This window comes from Rissa tridactyla, chromosome 7, assembly GCF_028500815.1.
Source record: "Rissa tridactyla isolate bRisTri1 chromosome 7, bRisTri1.patW.cur.20221130, whole genome shotgun sequence".
Classification (NCBI taxonomy): Eukaryota; Metazoa; Chordata; class Aves; order Charadriiformes; family Laridae; genus Rissa; species Rissa tridactyla.
The window spans coordinates 44627842-44646750 of record NC_071472.1 but is presented as its reverse complement, the minus strand read 5'-3'; the positions used below and the strand labels follow the sequence as shown (position 1 = coordinate 44646750).

Below are 18909 nucleotides of genomic sequence, written 5' to 3'. Positions count from 1 at the left end.
AGCCGTTGCGGTGGGGACACCCTGGGGGTCCCTCGGCGACACCTGGCGCCCTGGCTGGGCTGGGGGGTGCTGGGCCGGCACGGTGGGCTGGCCCAGGAGAAGCCAGGCTCCGAGGGCTGAGCAGATGCTCAGCTGTGGCTGACCCGTGACAACTGGGACCTCCCCCGGCAGGGTTTGCTGGTTGTGTTCGATATCCCCTACCATCAAAATCAAACGCCTCCTTCCTATTTCATGGCAAAACCCACAAAACTCATCTCTGGCAGTCAAACACAACATTGAAATCTGCAAAGAAGGTGATGAGAAGGTCTTGACCCAATCCTTTTGGCGCATTTCCTACAAGCCAGGTTGCAGCCCCTGTGTTGGCGAGGAGGGTTTTGGCTGTGTTTTTTGGGGAGCTGAGGGAGGGGTCGCTCACGCTGCAGGGGGAGAAGGCTTTTTCACAGCCTGCAACCAGGTCTCAAGAGCTTGTTGGTGTCCCCAGGGCCACTTGAGCGAGGGCTATGGACAGCTCTGCAGCATCTACCTCAAACTGCTTAGAACCAAGATGGAGTTTCACACCAAGGTGAGCATTGTCCTGTCCCTGTCCCTACGGCCACAGCAAGGGGTGGGTGATGGGGTGCTGGGGCAAAAGCGGTGTCAATGTTACGGTGCAGGACAGGGGCTGGCAGAGTGGTCCCAGTGCTGTCACCCCCGAGGGTCCTCTCCTCTGTCACAGCCACCCTGCTGCCTCCGTGCAACATGTCCCAGGCTGCCAGGGTCCATCCTTAGCCTGGTTAAAAAGTGGCCCAAGGACCAATGCCTCAGGGATGGATGGTTTCATGGTGGATCAGGGCTCCTTGGAGGCACCTGGGCTGGCTTGGGAGTTGGGGGGCTACAAGAAGCAGTAAGAGACCCCCCAGATTTGGGGTGTGCGTCCCCTCCCAGGTATCCCGGATGGGCAGAGGTGGAAGAGGCCATGGGGTTCTGGAGGGAGGAGGGCTTGTGGGGGCCAAGCCGTGACGCACCATAGGAGGCAGGAGGCAGCGCAGGCAAGGCAGGGATCAATTCCGAGGTGTAAATCTCCCAGAAAACCCTTCGGCAGAGCCTGGCTTTTCTGCGTTGCCACAAGTTTGGCGGGGGAAGCTGGGGATTTGGGCTGGGGGGATGTCCCTGTTGGTGCCTGGAGAAGGATGAGCAGCAGCCCCTGCTCCGACCAGTGTGCGAGCATGGAGCATTATTTGCCATGGTCAGCAAAGGAGAAATGAAATAGATGTGTGTAGAAACCTGCCTTTGATCAGGACTAAAGTTTGGGTGTAGGGCACTCTAATGCCTTCTGAAATAAGGTTTTTATATGGGCAGGCAAAGTGGAGTGGGAGCAACAAATCAGCCTGGAAATTCAAGAATGATGGGGAAATAACAATTAACTTAATCTGAGCACCGCTGAGCATGCACAACTTAGTTCTTCTCAGCAGAACTTCAACAGAGTCACAGGTTTAAGGTTTCCTTATGAGCACCCAGTTCATCGCAGACTGTAAATCTCACCTTAACGTTTACCAGGAAGATCAGGACGAGGTAGCACAGAACGAACCTCTCGGTCCCCAGCAGCCTCAGTGCTGGGAGGCTTCTGCCCTCCATCTCTTGCCCCGCTTGGTAAACCTCACTGCACACTGCAGGGACGGTCCCAGCTGGAGTCAGCACAATGTCCCATCCTGTCCCACCCAGTGCTGTCCCCAGCTTGAAATAATCAGCGCTGGTCACCAAAATCCATTTTTAATCTCCTCCCTTTGGGCTCTTGGGCCATGGGTGCTGCTGGGCATGGGAGCATCCCAGGGAAATCCCATGGCACCATCCCAGAGTGGGTTTTCTCCCCATCACCAGGAGCTTGTTCCCAGCCTCTGGAACAGCGCTGCTGGGCAGGTCCCTTCTTTGGGCAGGCCAGGGGATACCCTGGCTCCGGGTCTGCTCCATGCTGTGCCAGCTGCCAGGGTTGGTGGGGAGCATGTGTGACAGAGAGGGAAAAGTGTTCCTCTCCTGCCTCAGGAAGCTGTGCTCGCAGCAATGGAGATTATTATCTAGGCAGATGGAATAGAAGGAAGGGAAGAGAGGAGGGAAGGGAATGGAGGGGAGGGGAGGGGAGGAGAAGGGAGAAGGGAAGAGAGGAGAAGGGAAGAGAGGAGAAGGGAAGGCAAGGGAGGAGAAGGGAAGGGAAAGGGAGGAGAAGGGAAGAGAGGAGAAGAGAAGAGGGAAGGGAAGGAAGGAGAAGAGAAGAGGAGAAGCTTGTGGCATTAAGATCACAGCATGCTGCCAGGAGGACAGTGGGAAGTCACTTGGAAGCCCTGCACGGCGTCGAGGGCCCTCATCCTTATTGTCACCATCTGCGGCAGGCTTGGTACCTGTGGTGTTTCCTTCCTTTCCGAGCTCTGCTGGCAAGAGGTGTTTTCTGAAGCTGGGCTGTACCCGTCATCCCTGATTTGTTTTGGAGCCGTGAGGTGACCTTCCCCGAAACCCCTGGGCAGCATGAAGAGGCTTTGTCCCCGGGAGCAGATATTGGCTCCTTCCCCGCAGCTCTCGGTGATGCCACGCGTGGGCTGGCAGCCCCGTCTCTTTCCACTTCAGCAGGTTTCTAAGCCCAGGGAGAGTTGTCTTTTCTTGCTGGGGAGAATACGGGCACCATGGATTGGGGATGCTGCGGTCACCGGGGACTCGTGTTAGCCCCCTTTCCTCCCCACATCACTCTCATCCAAAAGCACATCCAAAGAGCCGTCCCTGTCTCTAGCACTGAAGCTACTGGCCGGATGGGCAGCCCTGGTGCTCCTCGCGCTGTGGCCGGAGCTGTGGTCCTCTGAAACCCTTCCGCAACTCTTGTTTCCCCACGCAGAATCCCCGCTTCCCCGGCAACCTCCAGATGTCCGACCGGCAGCTTGACGAGGCTGGAGAGAATGATGTCAATAATTTGTGAGTGCGGGGCAGAGGTGGGAGATGAGGTGGGGGGGAAGTGGGGGGGTGGATGCAGGCAGGGTGACACGGTGCTGCCCAGCCTCACCGGCAGTGCCACCGAGCCGGGAACAGAACCTTGCACCTTCTCCCCAGCCCTGCCGTGGGTGCCGGGAGCAGGCAGAGCCCCTGGGCAAGGCTCGTTCCTCTGGGGTGGCACCTGGCACAGGCTGAGGTGGCCATAAGGATGCTCTCCAACCATCTTCATCCCTTTTTCCTTAGTTTCCAGCTGACAGTGGAGATGTTTGACTACCTGGAGTGTGAGCTGAACCTCTTCCAGACAGGTAAGCCTCTGGCGGTCAGGGTGGGGGTCCACGGGGGCTGAGCCAGCTCCAGAGAGGATGCAGTTGGAGAGCATCATCACCTCATCTCTTTTTCTGGGTGCTTCACCCGAGTTATTATTAGCTCATGCTTTTATTAGTCCCTGTGTGCTAGAGTGATGCTGCTTCACGGCAGCACCGTGGGGCCGGCTGTACCGCACCACCCCGCTGCCCCTGGCGCAACACCCCTTCCACCGCCCCAGCTTCGGGCTCTCCTGCTCCGGCAGTCTCCCGGGCCTGAATTTCTTCTCATCTTACTGGTGGGCTTGCGACAGGTTTTGGCTTTTATTAGCAGCAAACTCAAGCTGCCGTGGGTGTTTGCGGAGGTGCTGAAGCCAGGGGAGGCGTTGGGGCACCCTGTCGTCCTCCTGTGCGAGCGAGCCGGGGGGGTAAAAACAAGCCAGTGTCAGGACTGTCACGCACCTTTGCGCACTTGAGCAGGATCACGGTTGGGGTACGTTAAAGCAGTTGTGGGGTGAGCCTTCATCTGCAACAGGCCATGGGTGCTGGCGGGACGGGGTGGTTTGGAGGGCGCTGGAGCAGCGCCCTCGTCTCGGGGCCGTGTGCTGGCACAGTGAGGGGCTCAGCCCTTCCCGGGAGCGCTCCGGGGAGCTCTCACTGCTCTGCCTGTCGGAGGGGAGTTGCTGGATGGAGGGAGGTGGAGCCTTCATCTTCTCCAGCCGCCCTGCCTTTGAGGGCAGGCGGCCCATGGCTCGGGGGAGACCCGCGAGGCTGGACCATGAAGCAGTCACTTGGACACGGCTCCAGCAGCCCGGCATCCCGTGGCCCTGCCAGAAATGCCTTCATGGCCTGGAGTTGCGGGGCACATCCTGCACCCCCGGCACGAGATGCACTTCACCGTGATGCGGACAAAGGATCACGGATGCTGCCGGCTGCTCCCGGCTGTTTCTGGAGCGTCTCCCCGCCGGCACGCACAGCACACCCGAATGCCGGCGGGATGGCGGTGACGGGCACGGCACAGGGGCTTTGTGTCCTCGGGGACCGGGAGCTCTGCCCGGGGACCCGGCGAGGGCTCAGGACCGGGCGCCTCCAGCCCACGGTGCCAGGCTGAAGTGTTCCCACGCCTGCGGGGGAGTCCCGGGTGGGAATTCCCCCTTCCTGCTGGGCCAGCAAATGGCTACGGGGTGGTGGGCTGGGTCCCCGAGGGCCAGCGGGTGTCTTGCTCCCGGTGGATGTCTCTTGCTGCAGGTGATGTTTGCGGACGCGGCTGACACAGCGTGGCACCCTGCAGTGCTGCCAGAGCCTGATCCCGTGCTCCTTCCCCGCAGTGTTCAGCTCCCTGGACATGTCGCGCTCGGTGTCGGTGACGGCCGCGGGGCAGTGCCGCCTGGCCCCGCTCATCCAGGTCATCCTGGACTGCAGCCACCTCTACGATTACACCGTCAAGCTGCTCTTCAAGCTCCACTCCTGTGAGTGTCCCCGGCGCCAGCTTGGGCTTAGAGGGGACACAGAGGAGGACACCGGGGGTCCCCACCCTGCTCAGCCTGGGCCGTTCACCCCCCCCATCTCCTTCCCAGCCTTTTTGGGGGAGTGGAGGGAGTCACCAGGGCAGGGGACAAAGATGTGCAAGCACTGGGGGACCGAGCCTGCCCTGCCAAATGCCCCTCGGCCACAGGGACGGTGCCCACCAGGAGCTCCCCTGGCTTCAGACAGACACTGGCTGCAAAACCGCATTGCCCGGGACCTCAAATTGTGGTGGCAGCCACCTGAACACCACCTCGCTGCCTTTCCCTGCCCTGGGGGTGTCTGGGGGAGGATGTACTCCCCTCCTGCAGGGGAACCCTGAGCCCAGAGCGTTCAGACCCCGGGAGGAGGGTAACCATCTGTGGGAAAGGCCCATCCCCAGATGGCCATGCCAGTGGGTTGTTCCCCGATTTCGTGCTTCTGTACCAGCATGGAGATGCCCGGTGATGTTTCTACCTGCTGCTTCTTCCAGGTTTGCCAGCGGATACACTGCAGGGCCACCGGGATCGCTTCCTGGAGCAGTTCAGAAAGTAAGTGCCCAGACCCAGATGCTCAGGGGCTGCTCCCGGGGCGGAGGGAACGTGGGGGGGACACCAGAGCCCCTGTGCCGGGGCTCAGCACAGTCGATCTTGCTTGGGGCTCTGAAATCCAGCCCACTTCGACCTCTCGGCTTTCCCTGGGGCTTCCTCCAGGACAGCCGCTCTGCTTGGTTAATCCGCAGCTATTGAATTACCAGATAACGGCGTTATTAATTCTAACGAGGTGTTCAGCCGCTGACAGCACATCTGACGATTTAAAACCCTCAAACCCTTTAATTGCAATTTTAAATGCAGTTGGCATGCTGAGATGAAAGTCTGGGCAGGGGCTGAGAAGCCAAGTGTGAGGGGTTGCTGGTGGGGACACCCCGGGCCGGGTGTCGGGTGAGCAGGGTGCTCAGCACCCTTAGCAGCGTTTTCGGCTTGTGATGGGTCTGTCGGGAGAGGGATGCGTTGATAGGAGCAGGGGGGTGGGAGAATACAAGAATACAAGCAGCACACGGAAGCAATTTGAGGTGATGCCGCAGGAGGGAGGGCCTACAGAAGCCCTGGGGAGGACTCATGGTCATGGCGCTGGGGGCGCGGCATGGGGAAAAGAGATTTTCCACCCAATTCTTTTGAATTTCCAAAAAAAAAAAAAAAGCCAGTTGCACAAACCCAGGGGAGCTTGGTAAAAGGGGGGGCAACCAGAGGATGAAACCTTTGGGTGTTGCAAAGCTGAGGAGGGGTCCTTGAAGAGGCCTGTGGAGAGCCTGGGTGCCAGGGATGCTGCTGGGTGGCTTTTGGGTGGGAAAAGCCGTTCTTGGGTGGGGACAGGTGGAAATGGAAAGGGTAAAGCTCATTTCGCCAGTGTCCCCGTGTCTGTCCTAAATTAAAATATCAGTAAGAGATTTTAAAAGCAGCAGATAAAAGGTGGAGGACGAGACAGACAGAACTGAGTCGTGGTCACCCAGTTACCCAAGACCTTGGACGCGAGGGTGGCTGTGACGCTGCTGGAGTATTGCCAGCGCCCAGGGATGAGAAGTGTTGTGGTGCTGGTTGATAAAACGGGCTTCAGGGAGAGGGGAGGGAGGAGGCACAGGGGCTGACCCAGTGCCTGGCATTGCAGGGAAAAAATGAGGAGTGGGAGACGGTCTTCATGAAAAAGACAGGATGGGGTGGGTGCTGCTGCCTGCAGGAGGTGGGCATTGGGTTTGTGGGAGGCCATGAGCTGCTGCAGGGTGATGCTCAGTGGGAGCAAGGACATTTATTTCCAAAAGCTCTGGGAAAAAATGGAACTGTCCTGCGAAATGTGGGTGACACCGAGCTGAGTGGAGCGGTCAATATGCTGCAGGGAAGGGGTGGCATCCAGAGGGACCTGGACAGGCTGGAGGAGTGGGTCCATGTGAACCTCATGAAGTTCAACCAGGACAAGTGCAAGGTCCTGCACCTGGATCAGGGCAATCCCCAGTACCAGCACAGACTGGGGGATGGAGGGAGGGAGGGAGGGAGGGATGGATGAAGAGCACCCTGCAGAGAAGGACTAGGAGGTACTGGCGGGTGACAAATGGGACATCAGCCGGCAGTGTGCGCTTGCAGCCCAGAAAGCCAAGCGTCTCCTGGGCTGCATCCCCAGCAGCGTGGCCAGCAGGGACAGGGAGGGGATGCTCCCCCTCTGCTCTGCTCTCCTCACCCCCCCCAGGAGCCTCCAGCTCTGGGGTCCCCAGCACAAGGCAGACATGGGCCTGGCAGAGACGCTCCACAGGAGGCCACCAACATGCTCCCAGGGCTGGAACACCTCTGCTCTGGAGAAAGGCTGAGAGAGTTTTGAACTGAACGGGGGCAGGGTTAGGTCAGACGTAAGAAAGAAACGTTGTACCATGAGGGTGGTGGGACCCTGGCCCAGGTTGCCCAGAGAAGCTGTGGCTGCCCCATCCCTGGAGGGGTTCAAGGCCAGGTTGGACGGGGCTTGGAGCAACCTGGGCTGGTGGGAGGTGTCCCTGCCCAGGGTAGGGGGTGGCACTGGATGGGCTTTAAGGTCCCTTCCAACCCAAATCATTCTGTGAGTCCATGGTCCTATGAGATGTGAGGGCAGGTCTCCCCTGCATTAGTAACTGCACAGAGGAGAGGAGACAAATGATGGCGTTTTGTACCAGGAAGTGTCTCGGGGTGATCCCAGTGACAGTGCCGGAACCAGTCCTCTCGATGTATTTTAAATGAGATTGAAAAAGGGCAAGCAGTGAAGTACAGTGGCCGCTGGTACACCATTATTTAGGGTAGTCAAAATGAAAACTGGCTGCCAAGAGCAGTGGGATGGTGTCACGGCACTGAGGGACAGCTCAAGTCAAGGTCACAAACTGCAAACCAGCGCCTGTGGGGAAAACACCAGACAGGGACGTCAGCAGATAGCAGGGCTGTCCCTGGGCTCTGACCACCCAGGGCAGAGGCCCTGGGGCAGGTATTGGCAGCGCTGGGCTACCAACTGGGATGCCGGGGTTGACTGGAAGGGAGCGGAGCTGCGAGCGGCGCGGCTGGGCACTGTCGCTCCTCCCCAAAACTGGAAATCCTGAAGGGTAGCCCTCCTTCTGGGGAAGACGTTCCCTCAAAGAACTGAAGGATGCTGCAGATGTGGCCTCCAGGCTGGAAGCCCCCAACCCACTGATGGCCGGGGCAATTACGATGTTTCGCAGCTGTCCCTTCAAGTCTTGGCTGTGGTGAGGACGGCACGGAGAGGTGGCTGGATCTTGGCGCGACTCAGTGCAGCCATTCTACTGCGGTTCATGGTTTCATAAGCTCACAGAGTGGCTTGGATTGGAAGGAACCTTTAAAGGTCATCTAGTCCAACCCATCTGCCATGGGCAGGGACACCTTCCTCTAAATCAGATTGCTCAAGTTTCAGGTCCTACTCTCTGCTCATCGGGTCCTGGGTTTATGGCAAAAAGCCTCTAGCAGGCGGTTTTTGCTAGAAGTGGGAGGCTGGTGATGGGGTCTCCTCAGGATCTGCCATGGGTTTGGTGGCAGCACACACCACCCTCCCCTCAGGCACAGCACGGTGCCCTGGTGACACCCCCCTGGAGCCAGGCGAGGGGTTGGAGCTCCCCGCCTTCGGGGTGGGGTGTTTGTGTTGGGCAAGAGCCATCCCTAACCATTCCCTGTCCCTTGCAGGCTGAAGGACCTTTTCTACCGCTCCAGCAACCTGCAGTACTTCAAGCGGCTGATTCAGATCCCGCAGCTGCCAGAGGTGAGACCCCACTGGTCCCCACACTCACTGTCCCCGTGGCTGGGGTTGGTGGTTCTGGGAGATGATTGTCCCAAAAGGATCACGCGCTGCCTTGCCCAGCGTCCAGGGGCCAGTGTAACGTGGGGCTCGTGGAGCCTGAGGCTCATCCTGCATCCCTCCCTGGGTGAGATGCTGCAGGATGGAGCTGCCCCTCCAGCCAGGAGCTGAGATCCTCTGCTCTCATTGACCCTCAGCCCTTGCTGGGATCCATCCCCGTGGGTCCTTGCTCCATCCCCGTGGGTCTGGGGATGGCCAGCTCAGTGCTGGGGCAGGATTTTGACCAACTGTGCCCAAAGCCCTGCAGCAGTGCCAAGCCTCTCCACCCAGCCATGCTCCCCTCCCTCCCCAGAACCCTCCCAATTTCCTGCGCGCCTCGGCACTATCAGAGCACATCAGCCCCGTGGTGGTCATCCCTGCCGAGGCGTCCTCACCCGACAGCGAGCCCATCACAGACCTGGTGGAGATGGACACAGCATCGCAGGTGAGAGGCCGCGGCACTGCCCATGCCCCTCGGGATGCAGAGGAGGCAGAGGGTGCCCTTCGACTCCAAGACCAGGGTTGTTTCTCCAAAACCGTGCTGTGGTGGAGGCTGAGACAGCGGGATGGCCTTGCGTGCTGAGGAGCATCGCTGCCGGGTGTGGTGTGGGTGCTGGGTGTCGCATGTGGGTGCTCCTAGGTCTGAGCCAGGCTGAGTTAGAATCATACAATCCCAGAATGGCCCATCCAGTGCCACCCCCTGCCCTGGGCAGGGACACTTCCCACCAGCCCAGGTTGCTCCAAGCCCCATTCAACCTGGCCTTGAACCCCTCCAGGGATGGGGCAGCCACAGCTTCTCTGGGCAACCTGGACCAGGGGCTCACCACCCTCACAGCCAAGAATTTCTTCCTCAGATCTCATCTCAATCTCCCCTCTTTCAGTGTAAAACTGTTCCTCCTCATCCTATCACTTCATCTCATGGTACTTCTCTCAGTAGTTTGCTGCCCTCCAGTGATGGCCAGCTAGAGATGTCTGGCTTCCCAGCGTTGCCCCTCAGCTCTGTGCGCTTGCCTTAGATCTTCACCCCACCCTCTCCACCAAGGGTTGTCCCCAGGCGCTGAGCGTTTCTGGAGGGGAAGGGGCATGTGGTGACATAGCTTTGGCGATCTTCCGTCCCTGGCAGTTAGGTGAGGACGGACCAGAGATGCTTCACGTTCAACATGTTCAATGCCCTGGGAGCAGCAGGGGGGATCCAGGCCCGGCAGCAGGAGCAGGCAGAGCCCTGCTGGCATGTGGGCTGGCTCGGCGGTGCCGCCGGGGGACGTGGAGGGGACGAGGGCTCACGGGTGGTGGTGGGTTCACTCCAGGTCCGTGCTGCTCTCCCCACAGAGCCTGTTTGACAATAAGTTTGATGACATCTTCGGCAGCGCTTTCAGCAGCGACCCCTTCAACTTCAACAGCCAGAATGGGATGAACAAGGATGACAAGTGAGCAGTCCCAGTGATGCCGTGGAGGCAGTCAGGATGGGACCGGGAACTCCCTCCCTGGCGCGGCACTGCAGCCACCTGCCAGGCTGCCGCGGCACAGCAGCCATGGTGGCACAGGGGACACCTCCTCTCCCAGGATGCGTCCCCACAGCACCGACGCAGCTGGTGGCACTGAGGATGGTACCCTGTGTCTGTCCTTCCCAGGGACCGGTTAATCGAGCAGCTTTATGGGGAGATCGCAGCCCTGAAGGAGGAGCTGGAGAACTTCAAGGCCGAGGTGGGTGACAACCATCCGGTGGTGTCACGTGAGCGCTCACATGGCAGTCCAGGGGCAGGATGAGACCCGGCAGCTCACACTGGGAATGGGGCTGGCGGGGTGCTGGCTGTGTCCCTGGCAAGGCGGTGACCTTGTCTGTCTCTCTCTCCTGCCCCGTCCCCGTTGGCTTCTGCATCCCTGGTGGAGCCATCCCTGCCCATATGGGGGGTTCCCAGCTGTGCCAGGGGGGTGCATCCCTGCCAGGGGGGACCAGGCTCACTCCCACTGCCCAGCATCCTTAGTGTTTCACCCCACCGCTGTTGGGGCTCTGCGGGATGCTACCCACCGGGTGGCTGCCGGATGGTACCAGTGGGCATCGGCCGGTGCCGTCAGCCACCGAACGGTGCCGGGAGCTGCCCACCTGCCGTCCCCGCAGAGCGGCCGGGGTGCAGTGCAGCTGCGCGGCCGCGCCAGCGAGCTGGAGGCCGAGCTGGCCGAGCAGCGGCACCTGAAGCAGCAGGCACAGGACGAGAGCGAGTTCCTGCGCACGGAGCTGGAGGAGCTGAAGAAGCAGCGGGAGGACACCGAGAAGGCGCAGAGGAGCCTGACGGAGATCGAAAGTGAGCGGGGAGAGCCAGTACCCGGCTCGGGGAGGGAGGTGAGCCCTGGGGCGGGGGTCTCTCGGGTGCTCACCTCGGCATCCCTGAATGTGTGGCAGGGCGGGCGCAAGCCAATGAGCAACGGTACAGCAAGCTGAAGGAGAAGTACAGCGAGCTCGTGCAGAACCACGCTGACCTGCTGCGGAAGGTGAGCTTCCCCAAAACCTCCCTGGCATCTCCTTTCCCAGCCGTGCCCCCGATACCGGGGGTCGCTGAACTTCCTCTCTGCCATCCCCAGAACGCGGAGGTGACCAAGCAGGTGACCGTGGCCAGGCAGGCCCAGGGGGACGTGGAGCGGGAGAAGAAGGAGCTGGAGGACTCCTTCCAGCGGGTGAGCGAGCAGGCTCAGAGGAAGGTGAGTGGGGACGGGGGGGACGTGCTGGGGTGTAGCAGGGGGACTCCCCCATGGGGCGCTGGCAATATCTCTCCTTGCCCACAGTCTCAGGAGCAGGCAGAGGTGCTGGACACGCTGAAGCGGGAGCTGGCAGCCAGCAGACAGGAGCTGCAGGTCCTGCAGGGCACCCTGGAGTCCAGCACACAGGTGAGAGCCCATGGGTGGCCCCCGCCAACCCCCCCGCCGCCCTGGGACGGGCAGCCCGGGCCAGGGGGAGATCTGCTCGCTGTCAGGGTGCTCGGGTGAGGTGTTACCCATCCAGGCGTTACCCACTGTTGGCCTGATAACCAGCTCCCCGTCTTCTTCCTCCCCACCTCTAGATGGGTGTAGCCATTGTACCAGGGGGTTTAATGCTCCTGGGTGCAAGAGCGTGCAGAGCAATGGCCTCCAGCAGCAGGGATCGTTGAACAAAATCCCTGCAACGGCATAGTCAGGCTGGGCAGCTCTGCCTGCTGTAAAACCCAGGCAGGGAGCATGCCATCACGTCACAAGCCTTCATATGGGCTTGCAGCCCTACCAGAGGGTCTTTCATGTGTGTGAGGCTGTGGAGGACAGCAGGCGTTTCCAGGCTCGTTGGTGAAGGCAGAAGCTGGCAGGAAAATGGAGCTTCCTGTCCCCAGGGTGGGCAGACACGCCGCAGCAGGACAGAGATGGGGCAGAGCCGTCCCTGGGGACGGCAGCCAGCGCCCTTCATCTGCTTCTCCATCAGGATTATAAACAGTGATAACAAAAGTCAATTTTCGCCGATAAAAGTGAAAGGGCCTCCCCAGGGAGCCTCAGCCGGCCTCAGGCGAGGCCATCAGTGCTGCAAGGATGCTGCCGGGCAGCGGGCGATGAAGGGCTGTGACCTGTGTGGGTGCAGTGCACCGAGCAGGGTCGGTCAGGGTGGCTCAAGCTTGGACCCATGAGCAAATCCCAAACCAAAGGGTTCCACCTCAGCACAGCCCCAACCACTGTTTTGTGCCCACCCAGGCAGGAGCGGAGCAGAGCACCCGGATCGCCAGCCTGGAGCAGGAGAGGGACAGCCTGAGCCAGGCAGCGGAGCGGCACGGGGAGGAGATGGCTGCCCTGCGGGCCGAGCTGCAACAGCTGCGGGACACGTTCAGCCACGAGCAGGAGAGCAGCAAGATGGAGCTGGAGACGCTGCGGATCCAGCTGAGAGACAAGGTACCGCGGGGGCATCCCAGCATCCCCCACCCTGCAGAGCTGGGGACAGCGGTGACGAGGTGAGGTGTGGGGGTGATTCCCAGCCAGCATGGCAGGGGCTGTGACACCTGCACCGGCTTGTCAGGAGAGCAAGGAGCAGGCACTGCAGCGGCGCCTGGCCGAGGAGCAGTTTGCCCTGCTGCAGGGCACCGCGCGGGAGGCGGAGCGGATGGTGCAGGATGCCCTCGGTCGCCTGGAGGATCCTGCTCACATCGGCTGCACCGGCTCGGCGGGTGAGTTCCCCGGTGCTCACCAAACCCAGTGTTATCCCAACCTGCCACCGCGCCAAGCCCCATTCCCCTCTGTCCTCTGGGTGGTGGAGAGCGGCTGTGCCACCGTGTTTGAGTCCTGCTCACTGTCTGCCTGCAGATTGCCTCCTCTCCAGGACGCTGGCAGCCTTCGAGTGCATGGAGCGGCTGCGGGACGCACACAGCAAATACCTTTCCGATCGCGCAGGTGGGAGCTGGCAGACCCGAGCAGGGGCTGGGCTGAGGGAAAAGGGCAGCTCGGGCACCTGTGGGCCAGGTGAGCATCGCTCACTGGGGCTGAGGCTGGTGCCTGCTCTCCCGCCACAGCTGTGGGCTCCCTGCTGCCCTGCCTGGCCCTCTTCGCCCACCTCGTCAGTGACACCCTCCTGCAGGGCAGCGCTACCTCACACGTGGCCCCCATGGAGCCTGCCGACCGTGAGTGCCACCCCACGGGGCGGGCAGGGGCTGGGGCGGGCAGGGGTTACGGAATCACGGAATTTCAGAGTTGGAAGGGACCTCTAGAGATCATCCGGTCCATCTCCCCTGCTGAAGCAGGATTGCCCAGAGCACATCACTCAGGACTGCATCCAGGTGGGGCTTGAAAGTCTCCAGAGAAGGGGACTCCACACCCTCCCTGGGCAGCCTGTTCCAGTGCTCCGTCACCCTCACCGTAAAGAAGTTTTTTCTCATATTTGATCGGAACTTCCTATGTTCCAGCTTGTGCCCGTTGCCCCTCGTCCTGTCACTGGGAACCACTGAAAAGAGTCTGGCTCCATCCTTAAACCCACCCTTTAGATACTTGTCAACATTAATAAGGTCCCCCCTCAGCCTTCTCTTCTCCATCCCAGCTCTCTCAGCCTTTCCTCATAAGAGAGATGCTCCAATCCCTCCATCATCTTTGTTGCCCTACGCTGGACTCTCTCCAGCAGTTCCCTGTCTCTCTTGAAGTGGGGAGCCCAGAACTGGCCACAGTATTCCAGTTGTGGCCTCACCAGGGCAGAGCAGAGGGGGAGAATGACCTCCCTCCACGTGCTGGCCACACTCTTCCCTATGCAGCCTTCTTGGCGACAAGGGCACATTGCTGGCTCATGGATAATTTACTGTCTACCAAGACCCCCCACATCCTCTTCTTCAGAGCTGCTTTTCCAGCAGGTCCCCCCCTAACCTATACTGGTGCCTGACATTCTTCCTCCCCAGGTGCAGGACCCTACACTCGGCCGTGTTGAACCTCATGAGGGTCTTCTCTGCCCAGCTCTCCAGAGCTGGGGGGGTCAGGGCAGGGTCAGGGCAGATGGTGGCTGGGGCAGACAGGGTGCTTGGGGCAGGCAGGGGTCTGGGGTGGGCAGCGGTTGCTGTGGGCAGGATTCTGGGCTGAGCAGAGGCTGGCACAGGCAAGATGCTGGGGTGGGCTGGGGCTGGGGCAGGCAGGGGTCGGGTGGGCAGGGTGCTGGGGTGGGCAGGGGTGGACAGGGCAGGGGCCGGGGGTCTCTGTGCCCGTGTGCGGCACCCTCAGCTTCTCATGTTGCCCCGCAGGTCTGCTGGAGATGTGCAAGCAGTGCGGCAGCGAGGCCGTAAGCTACCTCAGTGCCCTGCAAGACCCGGGGACGGTGGAAGGCGCCGACTGCAGCCCGGTGACAACCTGCCTGGGCCGGATCAGCGCCATCGGGGAGGTGGGTGCCCTGGGAGGGCTGGCAGAACAGGGTCGGGCCATGGCGGGAACTGCCAGAGGAGCTGTGCCGCCCCTGGATGGTCCCTTTCATCCCGTCCCCTCCCAGGAGCTGCGGCCCAGGGGGCTGGACGTCAAGCAGGAGGAGCTGGGTGACCTGGTGGACAAAGAGATGGCGGCAACGGCAGCAGCCATTGAAACAGCAGCTGCCCGCATTGAGGTGAGGGTCACCGTGTGCCGCATGGCACCCATGGGTGTCGTGCCTGCTGGGACCACCGGCATGAGGCCAGGATGGCACGCGGGGCTCAGTGCAGCCTCTCCATCCTCCACCAGGAGATGCTGAGCAAGGCACGAGCTGGTGACACTGGGGTCAAACTGGAAGTGAATGAGAGGTGAGTGGTGGCTGGGGCGCTGGAGAGAGCTGGGCAGGTGGGAGGAAACCCGGTGCCATGGGCAGAGCGGCTGCCCCACAGCTCTGGGGTCTCCCTGCCCCGCAAGCGGGGCTCAGTGGGGTTTGTCTTGCAGGATCCTGGGCTCCTGCACGGGCCTCATGCAGGCCATCCACGTCCTGGTCCTGGCCTCTAAGGACCTCCAGAGAGAGATCGTGGAGAGCGGACGGGTGAGCTGGGGGCAGGGGTGCAGGCGGGGTGCAGGCAGGACACGGAGCAGCGGGTGCTTGGCCAGCCGGGGGTCAGAGCACGCTCGCTGGGGACGTGCTGCTCCAAGAATTGTCCCGTTGGGGCATCAATACCAGCTGCCAAGAGCTCCTGCCCCAGCCCTGGGGTCTCACCCTGGCTGTGGTCCCCAGGGTGTCACGGAGGTCCCTGATCTCCCTTCCCATGCGGGGGACGCCATGGCCCCCCGCCCCGGGTTCAGTGTCCCCAGCTCCCACATGCATCCGAAATGAAACCCTGACTTGCTCCATTCCCCTGCAAGCCGGGGCTTAGCGGTCCCAGACCCTGCCGCCCCCCTGTCCCCAAGGCGTGACTGTGCCTTTCCCGATGGCAGGGTGCGGCATCCCCCAAGGAGTTTTACGCCAAGAATTCCCGCTGGACGGAGGGTCTCATCTCCGCCTCCAAGGCTGTCGGCTGGGGTGCCACCGTCATGGTGTAAGTGCCACTGTTACTGGAGTGGGATGGCAGGGTCCTGTTGTCCCCACAAGGAGGGCCCGTGGGGTAGTGGGAGGATGCTCCAGCCCCTTTTCTGCCCTCCCACAGCGACGCTGCCGACCTGGTGGTCCAAGGCAAGGGGACGTTCGAGGAGCTGATGGTCTGTTCCCGGGAGATTGCGGCCAGCACTGCCCAGCTGGTAGCAGCCTCCAAGGTAGGAGCCCAGCACCTCGGGAGGCTCTGTCCCCAGGCAGGCAGCAGCGAGGCTGCTCCCCTGGCCATGGTTTTGGGGTGACCTTGGGGCACCGTGTGGTCAACCCAAACCGTGGGACTGGTCTTCTGCTCGCCTGGTGGGGTATAAGCGCAGCCCTCTTCGCTGCTCCGGCAGGTGAAGGCGGACAAAGACAGCGTCAACCTTTGCAAGCTCCAACAAGCATCCCGGGGAGTCAACCAGGCCACAGCCGGCGTGGTGGCCTCCACCAAGGCCGGGAAGTCGCAGGTGGAGGAGAAAGGTAAGCATGGGGCTGCGGGAGCCCCGAAACCTCTGCTCTTCACGCTCGCCGTCTTCGGTGGGCTCTGCCCTGGTGGTCACTGCCTGCGCTGCCCCTTGCTGCCTGCGCTGCCCCTCAGTGCCTGCGCGTCGCATGGGAACCCGTTGGGGGCTCTGAGCTGGGAAGCAGAACTTGAGGGGGGCCGGTGGTGTCTTTCTTCACAGACAGCATGGACTTCTCCAGCATGACGCTCACCCAGATCAAGCGTCAGGAGATGGACTCGCAGGTAGGAGGTTCCCCTGTGTTTTGGGAAGCACGCGTGGTGGGTGGGGGGGCACCCTGCCCCGCTGTCTGACCCCAGGCAGCACCAGCTGATGCGGAGAACCCAAGGTGTGAAGGCAACATATGGGTTTGCCCAGGAGCCCTGTGCAGTTGGTCCTTGAGCCTTCCCCGACGCTGTCCCCATCACGCCACAACAGCCCATGACCTCGCCCTGCTCCTGCGTGCCCCCCCGGGCTGCCCCACAGCACCCACCTCCACCTGGCATGGGGCAGCCCCGGGGCCTTCCTCTGCCCTGGCTGCCCACAAGGGTCACTCTGCCTTCCCCTGCCTGCACAGGCAGCGCCCACCTGAGCTCAGTCCCCTCCCCAGGCCATGGGAGCACTCATGGGATGTACCTTGATGGTCTGCAGGCTCAATATCGGGGAGATAATGACTGTGATAGGGGGGTGCCCAGCCCAGCACAGCTCCGTGCCAGCTGGAGCACGTGGGTGCTGTGCCAGGGTGGGGGGTGGCCATGGCGTGCGTGATGTCCTTCAGGTGCGGGTGCTGGAGCTGGAAAACCAGCTGCAGAAGGAGCGGCAGAAGCTGGGGGAGCTGCGCAAGAAGCACTACGAGCTGGCAGGAGTGGCGGAGGGCTGGGAGGAGGATGGTGAGTGGATCCCAGTCCTGCTCCGGCTGGGAAGGTGCACCGGGCAGGAGTGGGGCAGGAAGGATGGGGAAGCCCTGACTGCAGTCCAGGCAACGCGCTCTAGCTGGCACAAGCAGAGCCTGGGGACAGTTGTCACATGCGAACAAAGCCACGGGGCTCCTGACCTGTGCAAGAGCCTGTGGCACCCGCATCACCCCTGGGCTGCTGGGGCTCTGCTGCCCTGCGAAGCCCTGGGGTCCCGGGGGGGATGGGGCGGAGGGGCGCTGGGAGGCACTGCATTGCTCTGCGCCTCCTGACCCTCTCTCCGGCTTCCAGCTGCAGATTAACGCCCGCGGCAGAAGCAGCCCGCAGGGGACACCGCCATGGTGGGCTGCGACCCAGCTCGATGCAGCCTTTTGGGTTAAACTGGTGCAAAAGTCACCCCGAAGCACATGTTTCCTCCGTGTCCCCCCCCCCGCCAAGAGCCGCCTCCAGCGCCGCAGCACCGAGAGCTGCCTGGTGAAAGCCCAGGGCCGGGAGTGAGGCCTCACCGGCCTGACGCCAGCCGCAAACCGCACGCGTATTTATTAGAGCTGCTTGGGGTTAGGGGGGGGTCTCTGGGAGGGGGGTCTTTAACCCTTTAGTTTTGTTTTTGCACAGATTTTCGGAACTCTTTGAGCCGGCTCTGGCTGAGCGAGAGCGGTCGGGTTTCTTTTTGCCTCTTGCTGCTTCTCCAGCCTTAACCCGGTCCCTGGCTCGGTGTGAACTTCCCCCCCCGACACGGTGCCAAGGGCCCCGGGGGTGCCACCGGGTCGGGAGCCAGCTTTTGGGGTGCTGCTGGGCTTGGTGCTATGTGTGCTCCCCGCTCCGGCAGGGGCACCGAGTGCCTTTGGCTGCTGCAGGGTGGCGGGGAACGTTCCTGTGGGACAACGCAGCAGGTGACACCAGGGTGCCGGCAGCGGTGCCAGGAGCAGCTGGTGGTGAGGAGGGGAGTGGGGCGGGCAGTGGGAGGGATGCTGCCATGGGTGCCTGCCCCCAACCCCGGGTCCCCAAAATGCCCCCCCCCCCCCCAGGAGCTGGGCTGCCCTGCCCCGACAGATCACTGTGTTCATGCCAGCAATAAACCCTCCACAAGGTGCTGGGCGTGGGTTTGGGCAACTGTGGTGCCACCGCACAAGCCACCGGCTCCTGGGGACGGGGAGTGGCTCTAAGGGCAGCAGCACAGAGGGCTTGGGGGCAGCCGGGGTGCCCTAAAACCAGAGCACCCCCAAGCCAGAGCGAGCAGCTCCCTGTACCCGCTTGCTCCAGGCTGGTGTCACCCCTGCGTCCTCGCCATCCTCTTTGGTGCATGGGGGATCAGTGCCGGCGTCGCCATGGGCAGGGGTGGCCATGGGACTGGCACTGGCCAGGGAACCTTTGTGCCTTGGAGCAGGGGGCTCGGAGGGCAGGGGGGTGTCTGCCAGCTCTGGGTCCCCCAGCTCATCTCGCTGCGGTGGGGATGGTGACGTCAGACCACGCAGCAATGTCCCCATTCCCCATGGTCCTGCTGGTGCCCCTTGCAGGGCCAGGGAGTCCTTCCCAGCCCGGCAGCATCGCTGCCTGCACCCTGCCTTCAGGCTGCCGCTCCCTGGGGGGGAGACAGCCAGCCTGGCCCCCTCAGGGTGCTGGGGGTGCAGGATTTGGCCTTTCTCCCTTTAGGAAGTGGTGGCATCGCCCAGAGTGGCTGGGCTGTCACCGCGTGCTTTCCCAGTGATGTCCATCAGCCCTTGGCTGGCGCTCGGAGCAGTGGGACCCGCCTGCATCCCCCTGCCCCACCGGGCCCATCACCATGGCCTCCGGGCTGCCCCCTCGGTGCAACCATCCACCGTGCAGGGACCCAGTGTCCCCGCGTCCCCCAGCCAGCCCTGCTGCCAACGCACCTGCTCCGTGCCCCC

The 18909-nt window shown here is 62.0% G+C and overlaps 1 protein-coding gene across 2 annotated transcripts in view; it reads left to right on the top strand.

Moving 5' to 3' along the window:
- The window catches only part of HIP1 (huntingtin interacting protein 1), a 51428-nt gene extending 32945 nt beyond the window's left edge, over nt 1-18483 (top strand). For both annotated transcript variants that reach the window (XM_054207704.1, XM_054207705.1), the window contains exons 5-31: nt 482-562; nt 2858-2934; nt 3196-3257; nt 4583-4723; nt 5251-5308; nt 8459-8534; nt 8923-9054; nt 9939-10036; nt 10241-10313; nt 10729-10912; nt 11011-11099; nt 11190-11306; nt 11391-11492; nt 12318-12512; nt 12637-12784; nt 12921-13007; nt 13127-13234; nt 14333-14469; nt 14575-14685; nt 14799-14857; nt 14991-15084; nt 15474-15574; nt 15683-15788; nt 15963-16086; nt 16290-16351; nt 16885-16996; nt 17312-18483. In XM_054207704.1, the coding sequence (XP_054063679.1) occupies nt 482-562; nt 2858-2934; nt 3196-3257; nt 4583-4723; nt 5251-5308; nt 8459-8534; nt 8923-9054; nt 9939-10036; nt 10241-10313; nt 10729-10912; nt 11011-11099; nt 11190-11306; nt 11391-11492; nt 12318-12512; nt 12637-12784; nt 12921-13007; nt 13127-13234; nt 14333-14469; nt 14575-14685; nt 14799-14857; nt 14991-15084; nt 15474-15574; nt 15683-15788; nt 15963-16086; nt 16290-16351; nt 16885-16996; nt 17312-17322 (2745 nt within the window). In that variant the 3' untranslated portion in view covers nt 17323-18483. The remainder of the gene's footprint in view (nt 1-481; nt 563-2857; nt 2935-3195; nt 3258-4582; nt 4724-5250; nt 5309-8458; nt 8535-8922; nt 9055-9938; nt 10037-10240; nt 10314-10728; nt 10913-11010; nt 11100-11189; nt 11307-11390; nt 11493-12317; nt 12513-12636; nt 12785-12920; nt 13008-13126; nt 13235-14332; nt 14470-14574; nt 14686-14798; nt 14858-14990; nt 15085-15473; nt 15575-15682; nt 15789-15962; nt 16087-16289; nt 16352-16884; nt 16997-17311) is intronic.
- The last annotated feature ends 426 nt before the right edge of the window (nt 18484-18909 follow it).